This window comes from Sciurus carolinensis, chromosome 4, assembly GCF_902686445.1.
Source record: "Sciurus carolinensis chromosome 4, mSciCar1.2, whole genome shotgun sequence".
NCBI classification, from domain to species: Eukaryota; Metazoa; Chordata; class Mammalia; order Rodentia; family Sciuridae; genus Sciurus; species Sciurus carolinensis.
Window position 1 is genome coordinate 1,243,880 of NC_062216.1, and position 19,312 is coordinate 1,263,191.

At 56.4% G+C, this 19,312-nt stretch overlaps 1 protein-coding gene and 1 non-coding gene across 3 annotated transcripts in view; one reads left to right on the top strand and one right to left on the bottom strand.

The window, feature by feature from the left end:
* Myom2 (myomesin 2) overlaps nt 1–19,312 on the top strand; it is a 115,743-nt gene that overhangs the window by 7,987 nt on the left and 88,444 nt on the right. For both annotated transcript variants that reach the window (XM_047550392.1, XM_047550393.1), the window contains 6 exons: nt 2,705–2,843; nt 2,975–3,132; nt 4,241–4,333; nt 12,302–12,390; nt 12,469–12,519; nt 15,497–15,661. In XM_047550392.1, the coding sequence (XP_047406348.1) occupies nt 2,705–2,843; nt 2,975–3,132; nt 4,241–4,333; nt 12,302–12,390; nt 12,469–12,519; nt 15,497–15,661 (695 nt within the window). The remainder of the gene's footprint in view (nt 1–2,704; nt 2,844–2,974; nt 3,133–4,240; nt 4,334–12,301; nt 12,391–12,468; nt 12,520–15,496; nt 15,662–19,312) is intronic.
* Nucleotides 9,265–9,341, bottom strand: Trnaa-agc (transfer RNA alanine (anticodon AGC)). The gene has a single exon. It is a non-coding gene; the product is annotated as a tRNA-Ala (tRNA).

A 19,312-nucleotide genomic window follows, 5' to 3' on the forward strand; every position in this document is an offset into this window, starting at 1 on the left:
TAAAGCTGCCCCGAGGTCTGCTGTGCTGGGCTCACCCTCTAAAGCTGCCCCGAGGTCTGCTGTGCTGGGCTCACCCTCTAAAGCTGCCCCGAGGTCTGCTGTGCTGGGCTCACCCTCTAAAGCTGCCCCGAGGTCTGCTGTGCTGGGCTCACCCTCTAATGCTGCCCCCAGATCTGGCTGTGCTGGGCTCATCCTCTAAAGCTGCCCCCAGATCTGGCTGTGCTGGGCTCACCCTCTAAAGCTGCCCCGAGGTCTGCTGTGCTGGGCTCACCCTCTAAAGCTGCCCCGAGGTCTGCTATGCTGGGCTCACCCTCTAAAGCTGCCCCGAGGTCTGCTGTACTGGGCTCACCCTCTAAAGCTGCCTCCAGATCTGGCTGCCCTGGGGCTCGCCCTTGAAAGTGAACACTCAGGCGACGTCTGACTGATCTGCCCACAGCCCAGAGTCCTGCTCAGCTGGTGGCAGGGGATGGAGACATTTCTCCACACACTGAGCATGGCAGAGGGGAGGAAGCTCCAGACCAACGTTCTGAACCAGAGTGTCAGCGCGGTGCCCTTTGTGAGGAAAGAGCCTGGGCTCTGTGGCTTAGGTCTCAAGAGTAGGTGGCAGGGCTCACGCCCTTGGAGAGAGCACCCGCCCCGCTGCCCTGACTGTGGGAGGCAAACACAAGACCTTCCGCTCTGTCACTGTCAGGAGGAGCTCCACACCTGGGAGGCTGTGCTTCCCGCTCTACAGACACACAGGTCTAGAGCTGGCCCCGGGAGGGAGAAGCGGGAGCATCCTCTTGCCTGGTTGGGACTCAGTGGCAGGTGAAGCCAGTGCCCCCAGCCTGCCCTGTGGACGCTTAGGAGCAGGGACGTGCTCTGCAGGGGGAGTAGGGCGAGGAAGCAACCGGGCAGCCATGCATCCAGGAGGTCCCGGGAGCCGCTGTGTGTGGAAGCGAAGGATAAGCAGGGTTATCATTTAGGGTCCAGGAGAAGCCCAGCCGGCAGAGGTGTGTGGGAAGCCCAGGGGTGAAATGTCCCCTGACTGGCTCATCTGGGTGAAATGGAATTGGGAGGGGGATTCAGGGCCACGTGTCAGAAGTGAGGAGGGAGGCCTGTCGACTAGGGTAGATGCTGGCTTCGTGTCTGCCACTTATGGTTCTTCCAGTCATGCTTCCTGTGAAGAAGCTGCAGAATTTTCTGGAATCTTGGTCTCAAACTTCCCAAGCTCATAACACCAAGTCCGAATTTTATTTGGGGTTTGGGTAGCTGCCAACCTGCAGTCAGGCCTGTGGGGTTGTGGGAAGGGCCTTGGACGGGAGCCCTGTACCTGGTGGCAGGACACCCGAGGTCACCTCTGATCTGGATGACTTTCCCAACACCCTGGGCACAAGGCTCCCCCAGCTCTGGTGTCCTGGCTTTGGGGCCTGGTGCCGACCCCCAGTGGCTCAGCTCTGTGCACCAGCTCTGAGTTCCACAGCTCCTCCTTCCCAAGCCTCCCACACAGCCTGACCCACTCACTGCTCACCAGATTACCTCTGAGTCCTCAATGGGCATTTGTTAGGCACTAGCTGAGTACAGTGCTCTGGCCCTTTCTCTCCTGGGGAGGACAAAGGAGACAGTTTATCATCGTAAAGCCCATAGAAGAAATAGAAGGAGCTCTGGGACTTGAGGGTAGTGCTGGGAAGGGCTTTGTGGGGAGGAATAGAGTTTCCAGAGGAAGGGACGGTGGGGAGACTTCCACCAGTGGGGTGGAATCTCAGGGGTAACAAGAACAGCCCGTTCTGGAGGAGTCTCAGGGCTGCAAGATGAAGAGTGGAGATGAGGCTGGGACATGGGTCCTGGTTCTGAGCACAGCCCTGGTTTGGGGGCAGCCCTGGCGCTGTGGAGCCGGGTGGTGGAGGGGCTCACCAAGGCGGCTTGCAAGGAGCCAGCTAGCTCTCTGGCCTCGCGGATGAAGGCCCAAGTCTTTTCTTCTATCCTGTGTACCTTTCTAGAATGCAGGCTTTCTTCTGAACTACGAGTTCAAAGGCTTTGTTCAGTCTCACATTCACTCAGAAACCACGGCCCCCACAGGAGAGCAGGCTCCGTGTGCTGCGTGCCCACAGACTCGCCTGGCTCAGCACCTCCAGGTGTCACGTCAGGTCAGAGCCAGTCACAGGAGCTCCTGACCGTTGGTCTGACCCCGGAGGACAGCCAGGCCCTCTCTTTTATAAACGGAAGGGGCCACCTGCCTTGCCTGAGTGGCACCATCTTTATTAAGCAACTACTGCATGTGGGTTCTGTGTCCGCGAGGAGGAAGGAGCTGACCCTGCTCGTCAGGAAAGTCACGCCAACCCCTGGTGGTGCTTGCTCTCCACATGTCTCCTGCCTGGCGCATGCAGGCTCTCCTAGAGGGCCGCAGGTGGCCGGTGTGGTGGGGCGCTTGTCCACGGCCGCTTCCAGCCTCCGAAGCATGGCCAGCTGTTGCAGGGGGCCGTCCCGCCTGAGAGGACTGCACACACCGAGCTCACACCTCTTACCCTGCTCCGTTCACAAATCACACACATGCTCTTCTTCACCATTTCTTTCCCAAATACAGTCTAAAAAGAAAGGCAAAATAAGTGGAGGTGGCATCTCTCACATCTTCTAGCACCCGCCCAGGGACGTTCAGGAGGGCCTTGGCCCGTCAGCCCACCGGGTCGTCCGCACCCTGATGCAACGCAGCCCCTTGGCCCTGCAGGTACCAGTCCCTGGTGGCTGCCTATGGAGAGGCCAAGCGGGAGCGCTTCCTCAGTGAGCTGGCCCAGCTGGAGGAGGACGTGCACCTGGCGCGGTCTCAGGCCCGTGACAAGCTGGACAAATACGCCCTGCAGCAGATGGTAGGAGGCGTCCGGGTCTGGGCTGCGCGGTGGGGGGCGGGAGTGGACACCCTTGGTCCCCTTGAGGTGGCAGAGCGCCCGTCTGCCCAGCACGCCTCGCCACACCGACCACTCTCGCTCCCCTGCGGCAGGTGGAGGACAAGCTGGCGTGGGAGAGACACGCCTTTGAGGAGCGCGTGAGCAGGGCCCCCGAGATCCTGGTGCGGCTGAGGTCCCACACCGTCTGGGAGAGGATGTCCGTGACGCTCTGCTTCACCGTGCAGGGCTTCCCCACGCCCGTGGTGCAATGGTGAGGGCTCTGCTTTGGGGGGATGAGGTCCCACTGCCTCCTAGGAAGGATTCCTGGAGGAGCACCAGGTGGAGATAGGCTCGCAGGAACTCACAAGATGTCCGTTCAGTAATAGCAGCGTTGACTCAGCCGATCTTCCAGAGCGCTGAGGCAGCTCCCTGCAGCAGCCTGTGTGTGCACGCGCAGTCCCCCGGGGCCTCAGCACCACTGCTGGCTCTGTGCACCGAGCCCTGAGTTGTGGTCGGACTCAGTTTGGGAAGCAGGGCGGGAGCTGAAGAACAGATCTTCACACCCTGCTTCCTTCAGCCTCTGCTGCAAAATCAAGTTTCTGTGTGTGCGTTCCCTCGTGGATCCCCGCCGTCAGGAGGCAGCAGGCGCCAGCCCCAGCTCCACACAGTCCAGGGGAGTCCCTTCTAGGCCAGGTGTCAGTTCTGTGGACACCACCCCCAGGGGCTCCAGGGACACTTGGCCTGATAGGCCAGGCTGCAACCTAGCTGCACAAGCTACACTGTTTTCCATTTTTTTAAAATGAAACGATAATTCCTGACAAGTTTCAAGCAGATGTTTGGAGGTGGCCTACTGCAGGCCAGAGGTTGCCGATAGCCCTAATGAGGCAGCACAGCCCGTAAGAAAACCCAAACAGCCAGGCTCAGTGGTGCCTGCCTGTGTCCTGGCTACTTGGGAGGCTGAGGCAGGAGGATTGTAAGTTTGAGGCTAGCCTGTGTAATGTAGTGAGACTCTGTCTCAAAGTTAAGAATAAAAAGGTCTGGGGTATGGGCTGGGGAGATAGCTCAGTTGGTAGAGTGCTTGCCTTGCAAGGCCCTGGGTTCAATCCCCAGCACCGCAAAAAAAAAAAAAAAAAAAAAAAAAAAAAGAGAGGGGAAAAAGGTCTGGAGTAACTCAGTAGTAGAGTGTACCTGGGTTCAATCCCAGTACTGCAAAAAAATAAAAATATTAAAAAATCTAAAAAGCAAACCAAAGAGGGATTCCATGCCTACAGGATTCCCTGTGTGGGGCTAGGCTTCGGCAGGCCAGATATGTTAGAGGGCAGTGTGCAGCTGGTCACAGAAAGTCTGCTTTAAACTAAAATAGAGGTTCCCGTGACCAGGTACAAAGATGGTAGTCTGATCTGCCAGGCCGGCGAGCCAGGGAAGTACCGGATCGAGAGCAAGTACGGGGTGCACACGCTGGAGATCAACAGGTAAGGAGCGCTGGGCGGTGTGCACTGGGACTGCATCCTGGAAGCGCTGTTCAAACCCAAAAGAGGGCAGGGCTTCACCCTTCCCCTGGTGCCAGGCCTGAGGACACAGATCCTGGGGTCAAAGATGGGAAGTAGCTTCAGGAAAACCAGCAGAACCCGGGCTCCTAGCTGCACCGACCTGCAGGGCCATCCTGAGGGTACCTGTTCAGCAAACCGCCGCCCTGCTGGGCCTGAGCCATGGCCCTCAGCTCAGAGCCTGCAGAGGGGACTGGCCTCGGTCACTTTCCCTTGTGACCAACTGAACACCTGTAGACGATGCCGACGGTCATGTTATAGCTGTGCACATGGCCAGCGTCCAGGGTCAGTTTTGCTGTGCGTCCGCTGGGTCTTCTCTCACGTGGCACTCAGACACACACACCGCCACGCACCCACTGGTGCGCCCAGGAGCTCGTGGCAGCTTTGTTGTTCCAGTGGTGAGCTCCCGCTGGGCTCCCTCTGCATGACGGGCTTGGCCTTTCACCCGGCAACAGAGGCCACACGCCTCCTCTTCCACCCATAGCCCGCCAGGACCCCTTCTGGGGCTGCGACTGGCGCTCTTGGAGCAAACACGGCCGCTTCACTGCTGCAGTAATAGTGCTCACTTGCCTGGAGGTGCAAGACCTCGGGTTCCCTGTGGCTTGGACGAGTCCTTAGCCTTCCTGAGCTCCATTTTCTCCTGAAAATAATTGTCAGGAGGCAGCAAAGCTTTGAACTTCCCCATCTGCCCAGCAGTGACCGTGGGAATCGGGTCCCACAGCCCCCAGGCCCTTGTTCACGTGCGTGACCTGTGGTGTGCGTGGGATTTATGCCTGATCCCTGTGGGGGGAGAAGGGGGAGAGTGGTCTTAAGGGTGGGAAGTGAGGCTTCAGGACCCAAGGGGCTGGGGACTGACTACGACTGAACCGGAAGCAGCATGGTGGCGAGGCTCCCTCTGTGCTGCCCAGAGGCCGTGGAAGAGTCACAGAGGGTGCGCAGCCCCGTGTCCTTGCCTGGATGCATGCTTACCGCCAGAGTATGTTCCTCTGCGTTGATGGAAAAGCGCACACTCTGGGCTCTGTTAAAGAGTCAGTTTTTGTGACCCTTGTTAAAGACTGTGCGGAAACAACTCAAGATGCTAACCCAGCGGAGCCCTGCCGAGGGAGGGGCTGGGTTCAGTGCAAGCATGCCGGGACAGTGCGGAGGCAGGCGGTGGGACACAGGGTGGGGCAGAGCCGAGCAGGCGCAAGGAAGGCTCAGGAGAGACTGGGTGAGGGGACCCCAGCTGAGCTACCTAGCAGGGCTCTTGCTGAGGCATGCCAGTGTGACTAGGAGCCACGAGGGGGCGAGCAGTGAGGGGTCAGACCAGGTAGGAAGGAGGAAGGTATGGAGGGGATAGGGCATGGGGGATCAGGTAAGAAGGAGATCAGGAATGCGGGGTCAGGCATTGAGGGGGTCAGGGATGGAGGGGGTCAGGCATTGAGGGGGGTCAGGGATGGAGGGGGATCAGGGATGGAGGGAGTCAGGCATTGAGGGGGGTCAGGGATGGAGGGGGTCAGGCATTGAGGGGGGTCAGGGATGGAGGGGGTCAGACATTGAGGGATCAGGGATGGAGGTAGACGCCAGAGCTCAGCACCTTGTCAGGTCTAGTTCTTGGGGACCTGCTGGGCTGAGACTGGGGGAACCTGAGTGGAGCTGAGTTCAGGAGCTTCTCTGCCATTCTGCTCTGTGCTGCGGAGGCCAGTCGCCTGGCTCTCTTCTGCCCAGCACCCACTTGCCTCCCTCTCACCAGCTCTTCTTGCTTCCTGCTCTGCTAACTCCTGCCTTCTCACCCAGGCTGCGACCAGCGCCTGCCCGAGGCTCCTGGTGTCCAAGGTTGGCATCCCATGGTGCTGCCCACCCTGAGGCCCACTGCAGGGCTGTGGGAGCTGGGCTTCCCTTCCCCGCTGGGCAGCCTTCCTGCCTCCTGCCCCTGGAGTAGGGCTCCCTTGCAGAGAGAGGGTGGCTCAGGCTGAAGTGTGTCAGGGTCGTGCCTTGATTCTCTAGAAAAGCCTCACAGCTGGTTTGCTGCTTCTGCTGTTCATTGGGAGCCTACTGTATGCCCTGTGCTGTTCTAGATGCTGGAGTAGGTTGGCCACCAAGCTGAGCTTCCCATCCTCCAACCTGAGAAGGTTCTGGAGCACAGCACATGAGAGACTCCCACAGTCAGAGAGGGGAGGACTGGGGCTGGGCCTGGGGTGCAGTGTTGTGGCAGGAACTCGGGTTGAGGGTTGGTCTTCACAGGAAGGTTGTCTGAGTGGGTCACAAGTCCAGAGAGGTGCTGGACAGGCATGTGGGGCAGGCGGGAGCCTTCAGGTGAGGAAGCTCCCATGGGCGCTGGAGGCTACTGGGGCTGCACCTGCAAGGATGTTGGCTTTGCTGGAAGGAAGGGGGCTTCAGAGGTTGAGAAGGGAGGGCAGTGTCTGGCTTTCATTTCAAAAGTAGCCCTTGGATTATGGATAGACAGGTGGACCAGTGGGGAGGGCTTACTGAAATTCAGAGAAAAAGGAAGGGGAGTGGGGCGGTGGGGAGCAGGGGGCTGGCCAGAGTGCCCCAGGAGGGTCACAGGCAGAGCCGAGGACTCACGGGCCAGCTACCCCAAGGTGCAGGCTGCAGCTGGGAGTGGCTCTGTGGGTGAGGCCCAGGCACAAGCTCCAGTGGAGGGCGGGTCTCCTCCCTGGTGGGCTGGGAAAGTCAGCAGAGCCCCGTGGCCCTGGCTATGCTCTTCAGACTGCAGGTCTCCTTCCATCTCCAAACTCCCTGGACACGTCAATTGGTGCAGGCTAATGTCTAGGAGGACAGCGTGTGCCTCTCTCTGGGGAGCGCTGACTTCTAGGGTTCTGCTGGTCTGTGGCTGGTGGGGGCAGAGAGGTCAGTGTGAAAACCCTCCTTGTTACCAAGCTGTATTTGAATATTTGAGCAGAAAAGTGATTTCCCTTTCTTGGGCAGGAGGAAAGTCACAGGGGTTTTTGCAGCATTCATTCTTGATGCTGGGAATAGCCTGGGCTTTGAGCAGAGTGGACGTAGAGCTCAGATAAAGCTGACTGTGGACCTCGCAGACCCAGCTCAGTGATCCGCCAGCCCGGGCCTCCTCCACAGTCCTGCATTTTGAACAAGCCTGAAAATATTTGGGAAATTTGGGAAAAGGGAATTTCTAAGACTGACTTCTCTCTCATTCTTCTTATCTTTATTGGGGTGTTTTTAGCGGATAAAATACGAATGTTCTTCAGGAAAAGAGCAACAGGGAAGCCCACAAATGATAGCTCATCTCAGCTGTTCATTCCAAAGTGCTGAGTGCACACCATCTGATCTAAGCAATTCCAGGGTGTGGACATGTTCCCTGCCCCTCCCTGGGCTGGGCACTGAGCTCCCCTCTGCGCAGGATGACATTTGCTCCTATGAATATTCTTTGGCTACTGCAACTGAATTTTTTAAGTGCTGAAAAGCAAGCTCACCCTTTGGTACTATTCAGATCTAAACTTGTAACTGACACTATTTTATATGCTCGTGAGTTTTCTCTAAGACCCACTCTGGGCTCCTATTCATTCACAGGGGCATAGGTGGTCTCACGTTTTGATGGGGTGTTTAGGAGAACCATTAGCAACAACACTCTTGCCTACTCCTTGCAGAACAATTTAGGACTAAAATTTTTCTTGTACTTGATTTTTAGACTTTGGCATTTAGGTTGTGATTTGAGTTAAATTTTAAGTCCAGGGTCAATGCCCCTCAGTCCCCAAGGGCACCAGAGCTGGTCTATGAGGGATTTACTGCTCATCTGGAAACGTGAAGTAGCCCTGGTTTCTTGCATGCTGTTCTGTTGGGGACACTTGAACTGAGACCTTGGGAGGCAAAGTGCCCTGTGGAAGTTTCTAAAAGTTGAGACCGAAGAAAACTCTCTATTCTGGGACTCTGTCCAAATAGAAAATAAAAGCCTTGCAAGTTCTTGCATCATGAAGTAGAGGCTGGAATTAGACCCTAGGCTTGTGGAGGACTTTCTCTGGTGTGGCCTTGGGAAGGAACAGAAGGCAGGTCCTGCTGGGTGAGGTGATGGTGGGGTCAGCTCTGGCCTGTTCAGCTTAGATGCAAAGTCTAGCTGGCAGCCTCCCCTCCAGGCCTCCCATCCTTCCAGCTGTGGACAGACCCTTTTGTGCCCTCTCCTAGAACATGCGTGTGCTTGTCTGTGACATGTAGACTCCTGCCGTAGTATGTCCTCTACAGTGTGAAATGTTCCCGAGAGAGCAGCAGAGAGAGAGACACACAGAAGTGAGTGCAAGTCCCCACCTATCCCAGTCCTTCCCACGGGTCCGCTGGAGTCCCCAACTCTGGGGACTACTGCCATAAGTCAGTGGGTCTTGGGAACTTTACAGGTGACAGGCTCCACTAAAAACCAAGTGGAAGCCCGTGGACCCCTCCTGAATGCATGCATGTGCCCAGCCTGGAAGGTGGAAGGGCCCTGCACAGGGCTCTCTCTGCTTCCTGTGTTCTGCCCCAGGTCTGAGCACCAAGTGCTAATGGGTTACTTGACAGCTAATCGGTGCTAATGCGCTAGGTGGCTCTGGCCACCTCTGTGCCTCCAGTCTCTGCAAGGACAAGCTGGGAGCCGGAGAGAGGCTGCTGCCTTGGCCTCGTGGACTCACCCTGCTGCTTGCCTCCTTCCCGCAGGCCCAGCGTTGGATCGTGCATCCTATGATGCACCCTGTTCCTTCTGTTCCTCCAGCTCTTCACTACTCAGGAACAGGAGCGAGCCACCAGGCAGTCTCAGAGCACGGAAAGGCTGGGCTGCTCTGTAGGACGTGAGGGCCAGGAGGGGCCCTGTGGAGCAGAGTGCAGGGAACCTTCTCTACACGTCTGGTCCTGGAGTTTATTTATTTACATTTTGGTGGTGCTGGGGATTGAACCCAGGGCCTTGTGCATGCTAGGCAAGTGCTCTACCAGCTGAGCTACATCCTCAACCCCCTCGGCTAATACATTTTAATTGATAATATAGAAGGCAGTATTGTATTATAAAATCACAGGATGTTTCCAAAGACATTGTTTTATTTATTCATCAAAGTTACCCTGGTAAAGTATAAGTACTTCATAAATACATTTTAAGACTTTATGCACACTTTTTCATTATAAAGTCAACAGATGACCATCGTCAGTCACTGGGATGGAAGCCCAGAGTCAAGCGGAACTTGGGGCTGAGGGCTACTGTCCTCGAGTCTCACCCTCTACCCCACTGTGGTTCTGATTGCCCAATATTGAAAAAAATCTGACTCACAAGGAGGGGGAGTGGCCAAGGAAGCAGGGTTCTCCTGGAAATCTCGGGACACCATTCCACTGGACGCAGGTAGTAGAAGCTTCGCCCAAGGCCCGAGCACATCCAATTTGGCCGCCATGCAAAATTTGTGTGACTGCCCTTTGATGTGTACCGAGAATACGATGGGTCTGACCACATGCTTTTACTGCAGGGCTAAAAATTGCTAAAATACACCATGAACAGGACATTTTCAGCACAAGATTCGATTTGAAAACTCTGGAGCACAATTTGGAAGCCACCATACTGACCGTTATCCAAGGGTGTTGATGGGTAGAGGCTGGTGAGACTTCTGGCGGCTGATTTACCAAAGCCGCCATCGCCTGTGCTCCCTGAGGATGCATGGTGGTCCCAACAGCACCTCTCCTCACTCAGCACTCAGGAGCCAGGGTTCACCCTGTTGGCTGGCCACTCCTGGGCACGTCCAGGGCTGTCCCGTTAGCTCTGCTGTGTGCTAGGCGGATGCGTTGTGCTTCTGACTCCCCCTCCCGGGCTTGGCCTGTCCCTGTATGATCCCCAGTGGGTTCCAGGTCAGGAGGTTTAGCCTGGCCTTTGGTGCAGGAGGCCCTGCCTCTTCTCCAGGTGCTCTGACCTCAACACTGCCAGTCAGGTGCGGGTGGCTCTGTGCTTGTTTCTCTCCTCTGTCACGTTATTGCTAGCAGGGCCAGGACTGGAGAAGGGTTTAGGGCTTATCCCAGAAGGTGTGTTTCTATTTGGAGAATGCACTTAGGAAATCACAATGGTGTCATCGTTTGAAAGAAGTGACACATCAGTGGATGAATAAGAACAAAGAGAGTGGTGACCCCCACCCCACCCAGGTGTGCCCGGGCGTCCCCGGGGTGTGAGTGTGTGTACCGCCCAGGCACAGCCAGCCAGGACGTGGGGAAGGCGTCCCCATGATGGGGCTCACCATGTGCTGGGCAGACAGGCGCACCTGCAGCATGTTTGGAGGTGGGTGGCAGAGCGGTCCCTGACCAGCTCACACCTGAACCCTGGTCGCGGCCGGCTCTGCAGCAGGCAGGTTCCCACAAGGTGAGCCAGAGACGTCGCACTCAGTCTGCAATCTCCATCTCCCTCGAGCAACGGTGCTTAAAGGAGGCAGATGGTGCGCTCAGGCTGGAAGAGGGCTTCGGAGGAAGGGAAGGAGCCCTCGAGGGTGGCCCGGTCTCGGAAACTTCCCTCCCTCATTGGAGATGGGATATTTTCTGTTCAAAGAAAACAGTTCCAGCTTCTAGAAGAGAGAAGAAAATGGTATCACTAAGGATTCCAGGGATCGGCTCGTTATGGGGGCATTGGCTTCTTAATGTGCTTTAAAATAAGACCGGGGTAAACTTTTTTTTCCCAACAGTGGAATTTTTGGAGGGTTCTTTTCCAGATTAAGACCTTACCCACGAGTCGGCTTCTGGGAGGGAAACTGCCCCAAGAATGCAAAGTGGGGTCTGTGAACCTGGTTCCTCAAATCCCTTAAAAGTGTCGACGTTCTCACTCAGGCATGGGAGAGGAACACCTGTTTCCCAGGGTCCTTGAGAGAGTAACATGGACAGTCACGGTGAGGTCACTAGCAGAGAGCCTGGCACTGGAAAGCCCGTCAGGACCAGCAATGCTTACTTACACCCACTTGCTGACCTTCTGGGCATGCTGGCGGGGGACAGTCTCAGCAGGAGTGAGCTCGGCTTCTGCAGGACGGATGGGGTGTGTGGAAGGGCTGTGCCCCAAGGCTTTGGGGTCTCTGCTGCTTTCAGGTCATGGTCTTCCCAGGGACAGACATGCATCCATGTCCCAGGTGGGGTCCAGCCCAGGTTTTTCAATATGTCCTGATGGAGGGATTTGCATTTGGGGTATCATATTGTTCAAGGTCCTGGGCATAACCTCCCATGAACTTGGAAATCCTGGTGAGGGGTGAGGTTGGGCCACAGAATCTGTTTTGCTGTCTAGTGGGGTGTTTCTCATGGGGGAAGTTAGTGGAACCCTCTTGAGTGTGCTAGACACAAGCTCTGGTCCCTGTCTGGGCCTCCGTGAGTTCTCAGTCACCGACGACAGGCCGTCGTCCTAGAAGATGACGCCAGGTGCAGGCTCTGTCTGTCAAGGTGGAGATCATCAGGACACCTGGAGCGGGCGCCCCGTGCAGGTTCCTGGGCCACCCTGGAGCTGTTCTGCATGGCTTCCAGGCAGGTGGCCTCAGGCCGCGCTGACCAGGGGCCTGGCTTTCCCTGTGATGAGTCCTTGCTCTCAACAGAGCGGGTGCAGGACCCCCAGGCTTGTCCCTGCCCTAGAGAGTCTGCTGGAGGTGGGGTCACAGGAGCCATGAATGCTACAGAGACAGAAAGACAGGACCAGAACAGAGCAGACTTCTCCAGAACACAGTGAAGGGCCAGCAAATGCCTGCGTCTGTTCTTCCTCAGGCAAGCCCAGCTGTGGTCTGGGAGCAGATGGTCATCCGTCCATAATGAAAGCCGCGTGCCCGCGTGGCTCCCGGGTGGGGCTGGCATTGTTCTTGAACACACCCTCGGGAGCAGCTGGTCCAGGTCACGGGGTTTGCTTTCGAGGGATGTCTTTGTTCAAGTTCAGGCCACCAGCTTTTCCAGAGCCCCATGGACTCGCTTTTTCTCTCCAAGGGCCAGCTTCGATGACACTGCGACCTACTCTGCGGTGGCCACCAACGCGCACGGACAGGTGTCGACCAACGCGGCCGTGGTGGTGAGAAGTGCGTGCCCCCCCGGGGCGGCCTGCCCGGGCCCGCGGGGCTGGCTCTTTGCCATGCTCACCTTGGTTTGTCCTGCAGGGTTCCGGGGAGACGAGGAGCCGCTCCACTCCGTGGGACTCCCGATTGGACGTGAGTGGGTTGGGCTCCTTCAGTCCAGGGACACCTGTGGAGGAGTAGCACGCGAGGGAAAACTTAGTGGCTAAGTGAGGGTCAAATCTTGGCTGTGAAGTTATATTTTGCAAGACTCCAGGTTTCCCTGACTGGGGTCAGTGTGCCAAGTTTGTTCCCGTGTCCTTCTGTAATGGTGGCATTATTAGACCCTGGAGAAATGGTCACTTGGGAACACTCACACTTCTGAATTGGAAAAAAGGAAACAAGTCCAGATTCTTGACCAGTGTTTGCCATGATGGCCCAAAGGCCTCTTCCTCGCAAAAGTCTCTTGGTCGTTTATAACCAAGGCCTCCTCCAGTCTAAAGGAGCTGTGTGGTGGACGTGGGCTGGAACTGGTCCCAGGCCACCTCCCGGTGCTTGGTAACCTCCCCATGGGTGGGACACCCCTCCCTGCAGGGGAGTTGTGCGTCTGTCCTGCTTGTCACCTTCCACACCACGTGGAAAGCTGCTCCTTGGCCCCCCATGCGGAGATGCCATCTGGCCCCTGGTGGCCATGTGATAAGGGATGTCTCCCTGTGTCCTTGCTGAGCTGTCTGCCAGGGGAAGGCCACCACACAGGGGTTCTCAAGGATCAGGACTCGGTGGACCTGCTCTCAGTACTGCTTATTTATGGCTCGGGGCTGAGATTTAGGACTGCCTGTACTTCCAGGAGGAATTGTGTGTTCCCACAGAAGCCTAGGTTCAACCTTGATCTGAGGCTTTGGTGTTGTGTCGTTCAGTGAAGAACTGACCAGAACAATTGCCGAGGGTCACTCCTTTCTGATAGCCACTGAATACTTTGGCTATGTTTACTTGAGACCATTTCTATGTGAATTTTATCGGAGGGGCTCCACTGAGCACTCGGTAGGCATCTAACACCTGCCAGGGCACCTGGCAGGGTCCAGGAGGGCTCGGAGACGGGAGGCTCCTGGCATCTGCTGTGCACGCTGGAGACTGAGGGCGGGGCTCGGAAGCCACGTGGTGCACAGCTGCCTGTGCCTCTTCCTGGTCTCCTGCCTCATCGCCAGCTGCTCCTGCCTCCGGAAGTTTGTCTCTGTGAGTTCGAACCTGAAGTCTGTGCCCTGGGGCAGCATGCTTCGGGCACCTCAGGTGCTGCTCCTGTGCTCACTCGTTTGCAGCAAATGGAAACTTCTGCCCTTTGTGGCTTCACTTTTTTTTTTTTAACACGTACACGATTATTTTAATAATGTAAACCTTATGAATCATCTTCATCATTTAATACATCCAGTTTGTTATCAGGTCCTGTAGGTTTCCAGCATCTTTCAAGTTCATTGTCTTTGAATATTTTTTTTAATTCATTTTTATTGTAAACAAATGGGATACATGTTGTTTCTGTTTGTACATGAAGTAGAGGCATACCATTTGTGTAATCATACATCTACATAGGGTAATGATGTTTGATTCATTCTGTTATGTTTTCCCTTCCCCCCACCCCTCCCAACCCTCCCTTCCCTCCATACAGTCCCTCCTTCCTCCATTCTTGCCCCCCTCCCACCCCCCATTATGTGTCATCATCCACTTATCAGTGAGATCATTCGTCCTTTGGTTTTTTGAGATTGGCTTATCTCACTTAGCATGATATTCTCCAATTTCATCCATTTGCCTGCAAATGTCATAATTTTATTATTCTTTATAGCTGAGTAATATTCCATTGTATATATATACCACAGTTTCTTTATCCATTCATCAATTGAAGGACATCTAGGTTGGTTCCACAGTCTGGCTATTGTGAATTGAGCGGCTATGAACATTGATGTGGCTGTATCTCTGTAGTATGCTGATTTTAAGTCCTTTGGGTATAGGGCGAGGAGTGGGATAGCTGGGTCAAATGGTGGTTCCATTCCAAGCTTTCTGAAGAATCTCCACACTGCTTTCCAGAGTGGCTGCACTAATTTGCAACCCCACCAGCAATGTATGAGTGTTCCTTTTTCCCCACATCCTCGCCAACACCTATTGTTGCTTATATTCACTTTTCCCTTTAAATTCAAGCCAAGCCCCAGGACCACCCCTTAAACTGCACACTTCAGGGGTGCTCTGGTCGTTCTGAAGGACAGAGGGCTGTCACAGAGCTAGGGATGCTTGGCCACATTCCTCCACCCCTTCCTCCAGAGGGAAGTTGCCATCATTGTTTGCAGTCTGATGAACTTTAAAAAAATTTTTTTTAACTTTTACCATATGCAGATGTTTGTAAATCATACACACACACACACACACACACACACACACACACTTTTAAATATTTACTGTTGATTTTCCTCTGAAGCGCCCCCCTTGCCCCTGTCAAAGCATTATACCTTTGAGATTTGATCTGTTGACCCTGCTGGGCCAGGAATCCCTTTGGTGCCCTACAAATGACACTACTGATGAACACACTGCGTTCATTTTGAAACCAGGGAGCCATGACCTCACGGCCCCTGCCACTTCGGCAGCCTCAGTTTGGGCTGAGGTAGGGAGTAGGCCCTTTGCTTAAGCACAGGGCTCAGGCCCAGGCCCCAGGCCCAGGCTGCGCCCTTGAGTGACAGCTCTGACTCCCAGGAAGCTTGTCTGCCTCCTCGGGCGGCTGTCTCAGCTCTGGCTGCTGTAACGAATCCTGCTCCTGCGTTTTGTGCGACTAAACAAGGGATGCTAATTTCTGAGGGTTCTGGAGGCTGCAAGCCCAAGGTCAGGGCGCTGGCAGGGTGGGTTCTGACTGGGGCCACCTCCTTCTGTGCCCACGCCTGGTGGGGACCGGTTCCCAAGACTCACTCAGCCCTGCCCACCTCCAAAGGCCCTGCCTGCTAACCCTGGGGGCTGGGGCTGCAGCCTATGAATTTGGGGGACACGTGTTCGGCCGCAGGGCTTCAGAGGGCGCAGGCGCGGTGGAACACTTCGCTGGGGCAGGGCACCGCTCTGCTGAGCTGCGAGCCAGGGCACTAACTGTCCTCTTGTCCTGCAGTGCCCCTGTCCTCCGTGATCCCCTACACACACTTCGATGTTCAGTTCTTGGAGAAATTTGGAGTCACTTTCAGAAGAGAAGGTGAGACGCTCACGCTCAAGTGCACGCTGCTGGTGACGCCAGACCTGAAGAGGGTGCAGCCGCGCGCCGAGTGGTACCGGGACGGTGAGTGCGGGGCGGCGCGTGGAGCCTGTGGGCGGAGCGCGGAACCTGTGGGCGGAGCCCGGAGCCTGTGGGCGGGCCGATCCTTAGGCTTGCAAGTGCCGGCCCTCCCCTCTGCCACTGTGCCTGGGGTGGTGGCAGAGCCAACAGGGACGGGGGCGACACTGACCTTGAATCCTGAGAGGATGGTGGGAGGTCCCTGAATCCAGGCATGTCACCTGTGGTGTCCACAACCCTGCCAGGGCTCCCGCACTGAACAGAGAGGAGCTGGCCAGCACGGCCCTGCCCCGGCTGTGTCTGGCCACCACAGGGCATACTGTGACTTGTGGTTCTGAGTGGTCACTTTCCTATGACACAAAAGAGGGACGGCCAGGTGGCTCTGTTGCAGAGGAGGGACTGTGGTGACCCTGGCCCCACTCTGGCTCTCGGGTGTGGGGTAGCGGGGTCTGACCACAGACTGGCTCTGGCATCGTCCCCTCTTGCCAGGTCTGCACTTCCTTGGCGATGCCGCCTCCTCTGGGCTGTGCTTGGGGGATCCCACTGTGTGTGCTCCTGCTGCTCAGGCCTCAGGGAATGCCTGACTCAGAGGAGGTAGGAGCCCATCCTGCGCCCCAGCTGGGGATGTGGGACGTTCCAAGTGGCACCAGTATAAAGTACAGGAGCCACTGCAGACCAGTGTGACACATGGCCACACGTCCTGTGCTGCTGTGTGGAGCCGAGACAGGGCTGGGAGTGTGGAGCAGACCTTCACAGGATGGGTCAGGAAGGTCGGGAAGGTCTGGAAGATCGGGAAGGTCAGGAAGGTCGTTGAAGGGCCAGGGCTTTCTGGGACCCAGAGGGGAATTCTGGAGTGACGAAGCCCGGGGGCTGAGCAAGACCAGTGCTGCAGGCAGAGAGTTTCTGTGAGGACACGGAAGACGAGGGGTGAGACCATGTTAGGTCTGTTGGGGCACTGGACCTGCAGGCTCCTGTGGAAGGAGAGGGTCACAGCCAGGGCTCAGGCAGGCTGCAGCGGGGACAGAGGAGGGACAGAGCTGGAGAGAGGAAGGGGAAGAGATGGGGAGAGACAGCCAGGGGCAGAGAGGAGGAGGGAGGAGGGACAGAGATGGAGAGAGAGGCAGGGGAAGAGATGGGGGAGAGACAGTCAGGGGCAGAGAGGAGGAGGGAGGAGGGACAGAGATGGAGAGAGAGGCAGGGGAAGAGATGGGGGAGAGACAGCTGGGGCAGAGAGGAAGAGGAGGAGGAGGGAGGAGGAACAGAGATGGAGAGAGGAAGGGAAAGAGATGGGGAGAGACAGCCAGGGGCAGAGAGGAGGAGGGAGGAGGGACAGAGATGGAGAGAGAGGCAGGGGAAGAGATGGGAGAGAGACAGCCAGGGGCAGAGAGGAGGAGGGAGGAGGGACAGAGATGGAGAGAGAGGCAGGGGAAGAGATGGGGGAGAGACAGCCGGGGCAGAGAGGAGGAGGAGGAGGGACAGAGATGGAGAGAGAGGAAGGAGAAGAGATGGGGGAGAGACAGCCAGGGGCAGAGAGGAGGAGGAGGAGGAGGGAGGAGGAACAGAGATGGAGAGAAAAAGGGGAAGAGATGGGGAGAGACAGCCAGGGGCAGAGAGGAGGAGGGAGGAGGGACAGAGATGGAGAGAGAGGAAGGAGAAGAGATGGGGGAGAGACAGCCAGGGGCAGAGAGGAGGAGGAAGGAGGGACAGAGATGGAGAGAGAGGAAGGAGAAGAGATGGGGGAGAGACAGCCAGGGGCAGAGAGGAGGAGGAAGGAGGGACAGAGATGGAGAGAGAGGAAGGAGAAGAGATGGGGGAGAGACAGCCAGGGGCAGAGAGGAGGAGGGAGGAGGGACAGAGATGGAGAGAGAGGAAGGAGAAGAGATGGGAGAGAGACAGCCAGGGGCAGAGAGGAGGAGGGAGGAGGGACAGAGATGGAGAGAGAGGAAGGGGAAAGAGATGGGGGAGAGACAGTCAGGGGCAGAGAGGAGGAGGGAGGAGGGACAGAGATGGAGAGAGAGGCAGGGGAAGAGATGGGGGAGAGACAGTCAGGGGCAGAGAGGAGGAGGGAGGAGGGACAGAGATGGAGAGAGAGGAGAGAAAGGGGGACAGAGGTGCAGAGCAGCCCTCTGTTGTCAGAGTGGCTTTCTACCCTGCCCTTTCTGACGAGGAATGACTGATTTGGGGAACGTCCTCATGGTGTCCCAAAGCATGCTGCTGTCCACTTGAGACCTTTCATGGTGTTCGCTTCTGGCACTGGGGTTCCTCTTCCTGACCAGGGTGTGTGCGATGCCTCAGAGCCGCGCCCACTAGTCTGATCTGGTTTACCCTGGGGCGGGGCACAGTGGCTGCAGGAGCTAACGGAGCTCCGGGTGAGCAGCCAGCTCGTCCTGTGGGCCTCGTGGTTCAGGAGGAAACCAGGCAGATCCCTCTCTGGCTTATGTTAGTGAAGGGAATTATTTCGTTCTTTAAAGTTAATGAGCTGCAAGCCTTGGGAGACTGGTCAGCCCCGGGCAGCGTGGAGGCAGCAGGGCCCTAAGAGGCGGGCAGAGGCAGGCTGGGGAGAGGCAGCAGGGCAGCGGAAACCGTAGCTGGCCCATCCTGGCAGGGTGGCAGGGGTGGGGAACAGATGCAGGATGAGTGGGTCAGAACCCCAGGCTGCGGTACCGAGTCCAGCTTCCTCTCTGGTGAGACCCCCAAGACCATCTGGTGTGACCTGCCTGGCTGCTGTGGCCATCCACAGAGGTACCACGGAACCAAGGGTGGAACAGCCCTGCTCAAGGCCCGGGTCCAGCCAGGTCTGCGAGGGCTGTCCTGGTGTTCGCCGGTTGCTGCGTGTTGGTGACAGAGCCAGGCTTTCCTCAGTGAGTGAGAACCCCCACAAGAAGCAGGCTCTCGGAGGCCCGCAGGAGGAGCCCCCTGGGCGCGGGGCAGGGGCTGCCAGCTCTCGGAGCCCTTGCAGGCCGTCCCTCCGTCCCTCCGGGAGGCTGGTGTCAGGACCCCGCCCATGTGGTTGGTGTCTGGCTGTCCCTTGCCCTGACAAGTGGCGCCTTCCCTCCGTCCCTCAGGGGACTTGGGCTCTTATCTTGGGGACACTGTCACAGGTCCCACTGAATGGCCTCACCCAACCTCATCATCCAAGGGCCACCTCCTAACACCACCGCTTTGGGAGGACATAGGTTGCTCCCTAAACCCAGGCTTTTAAAAAAAAAAGTTTTTATTTTTTATTTGTTCCTTTTAGTTACGTATGACAGTAGCATGTATTTTGACACATACATACGTGGAGTATAACTTTCCATTCTCAATGTGGAGTTACACTGGCCATGTGTTCATGTATGAACACAGGAAAGTTCTGTCTGATTCAGTCTACTTTCCTCCCATTCACGTCCCCCCATTCCCCTTTGTCCATTCTGGTGAACCGTCACCCCACCCCCAATTTGGCCTTTGGTTTTTGGGATTGGCTTGTTTCACTTAGCCTGTTAGCCTCCAGTTCCATCCATTTACCAGCAAATGCCGTAATTTCATTCTTCTTTATGGCCGAGAAATATTCCATTGTGTATATGTACCACCATGTCTTTATTCATTCATCTGTTCAAGGGTGCCTAGGTTAGTTTCATAGTTTGACTATTGTGAACTGAGCTTCTATAAACATTGATGCCC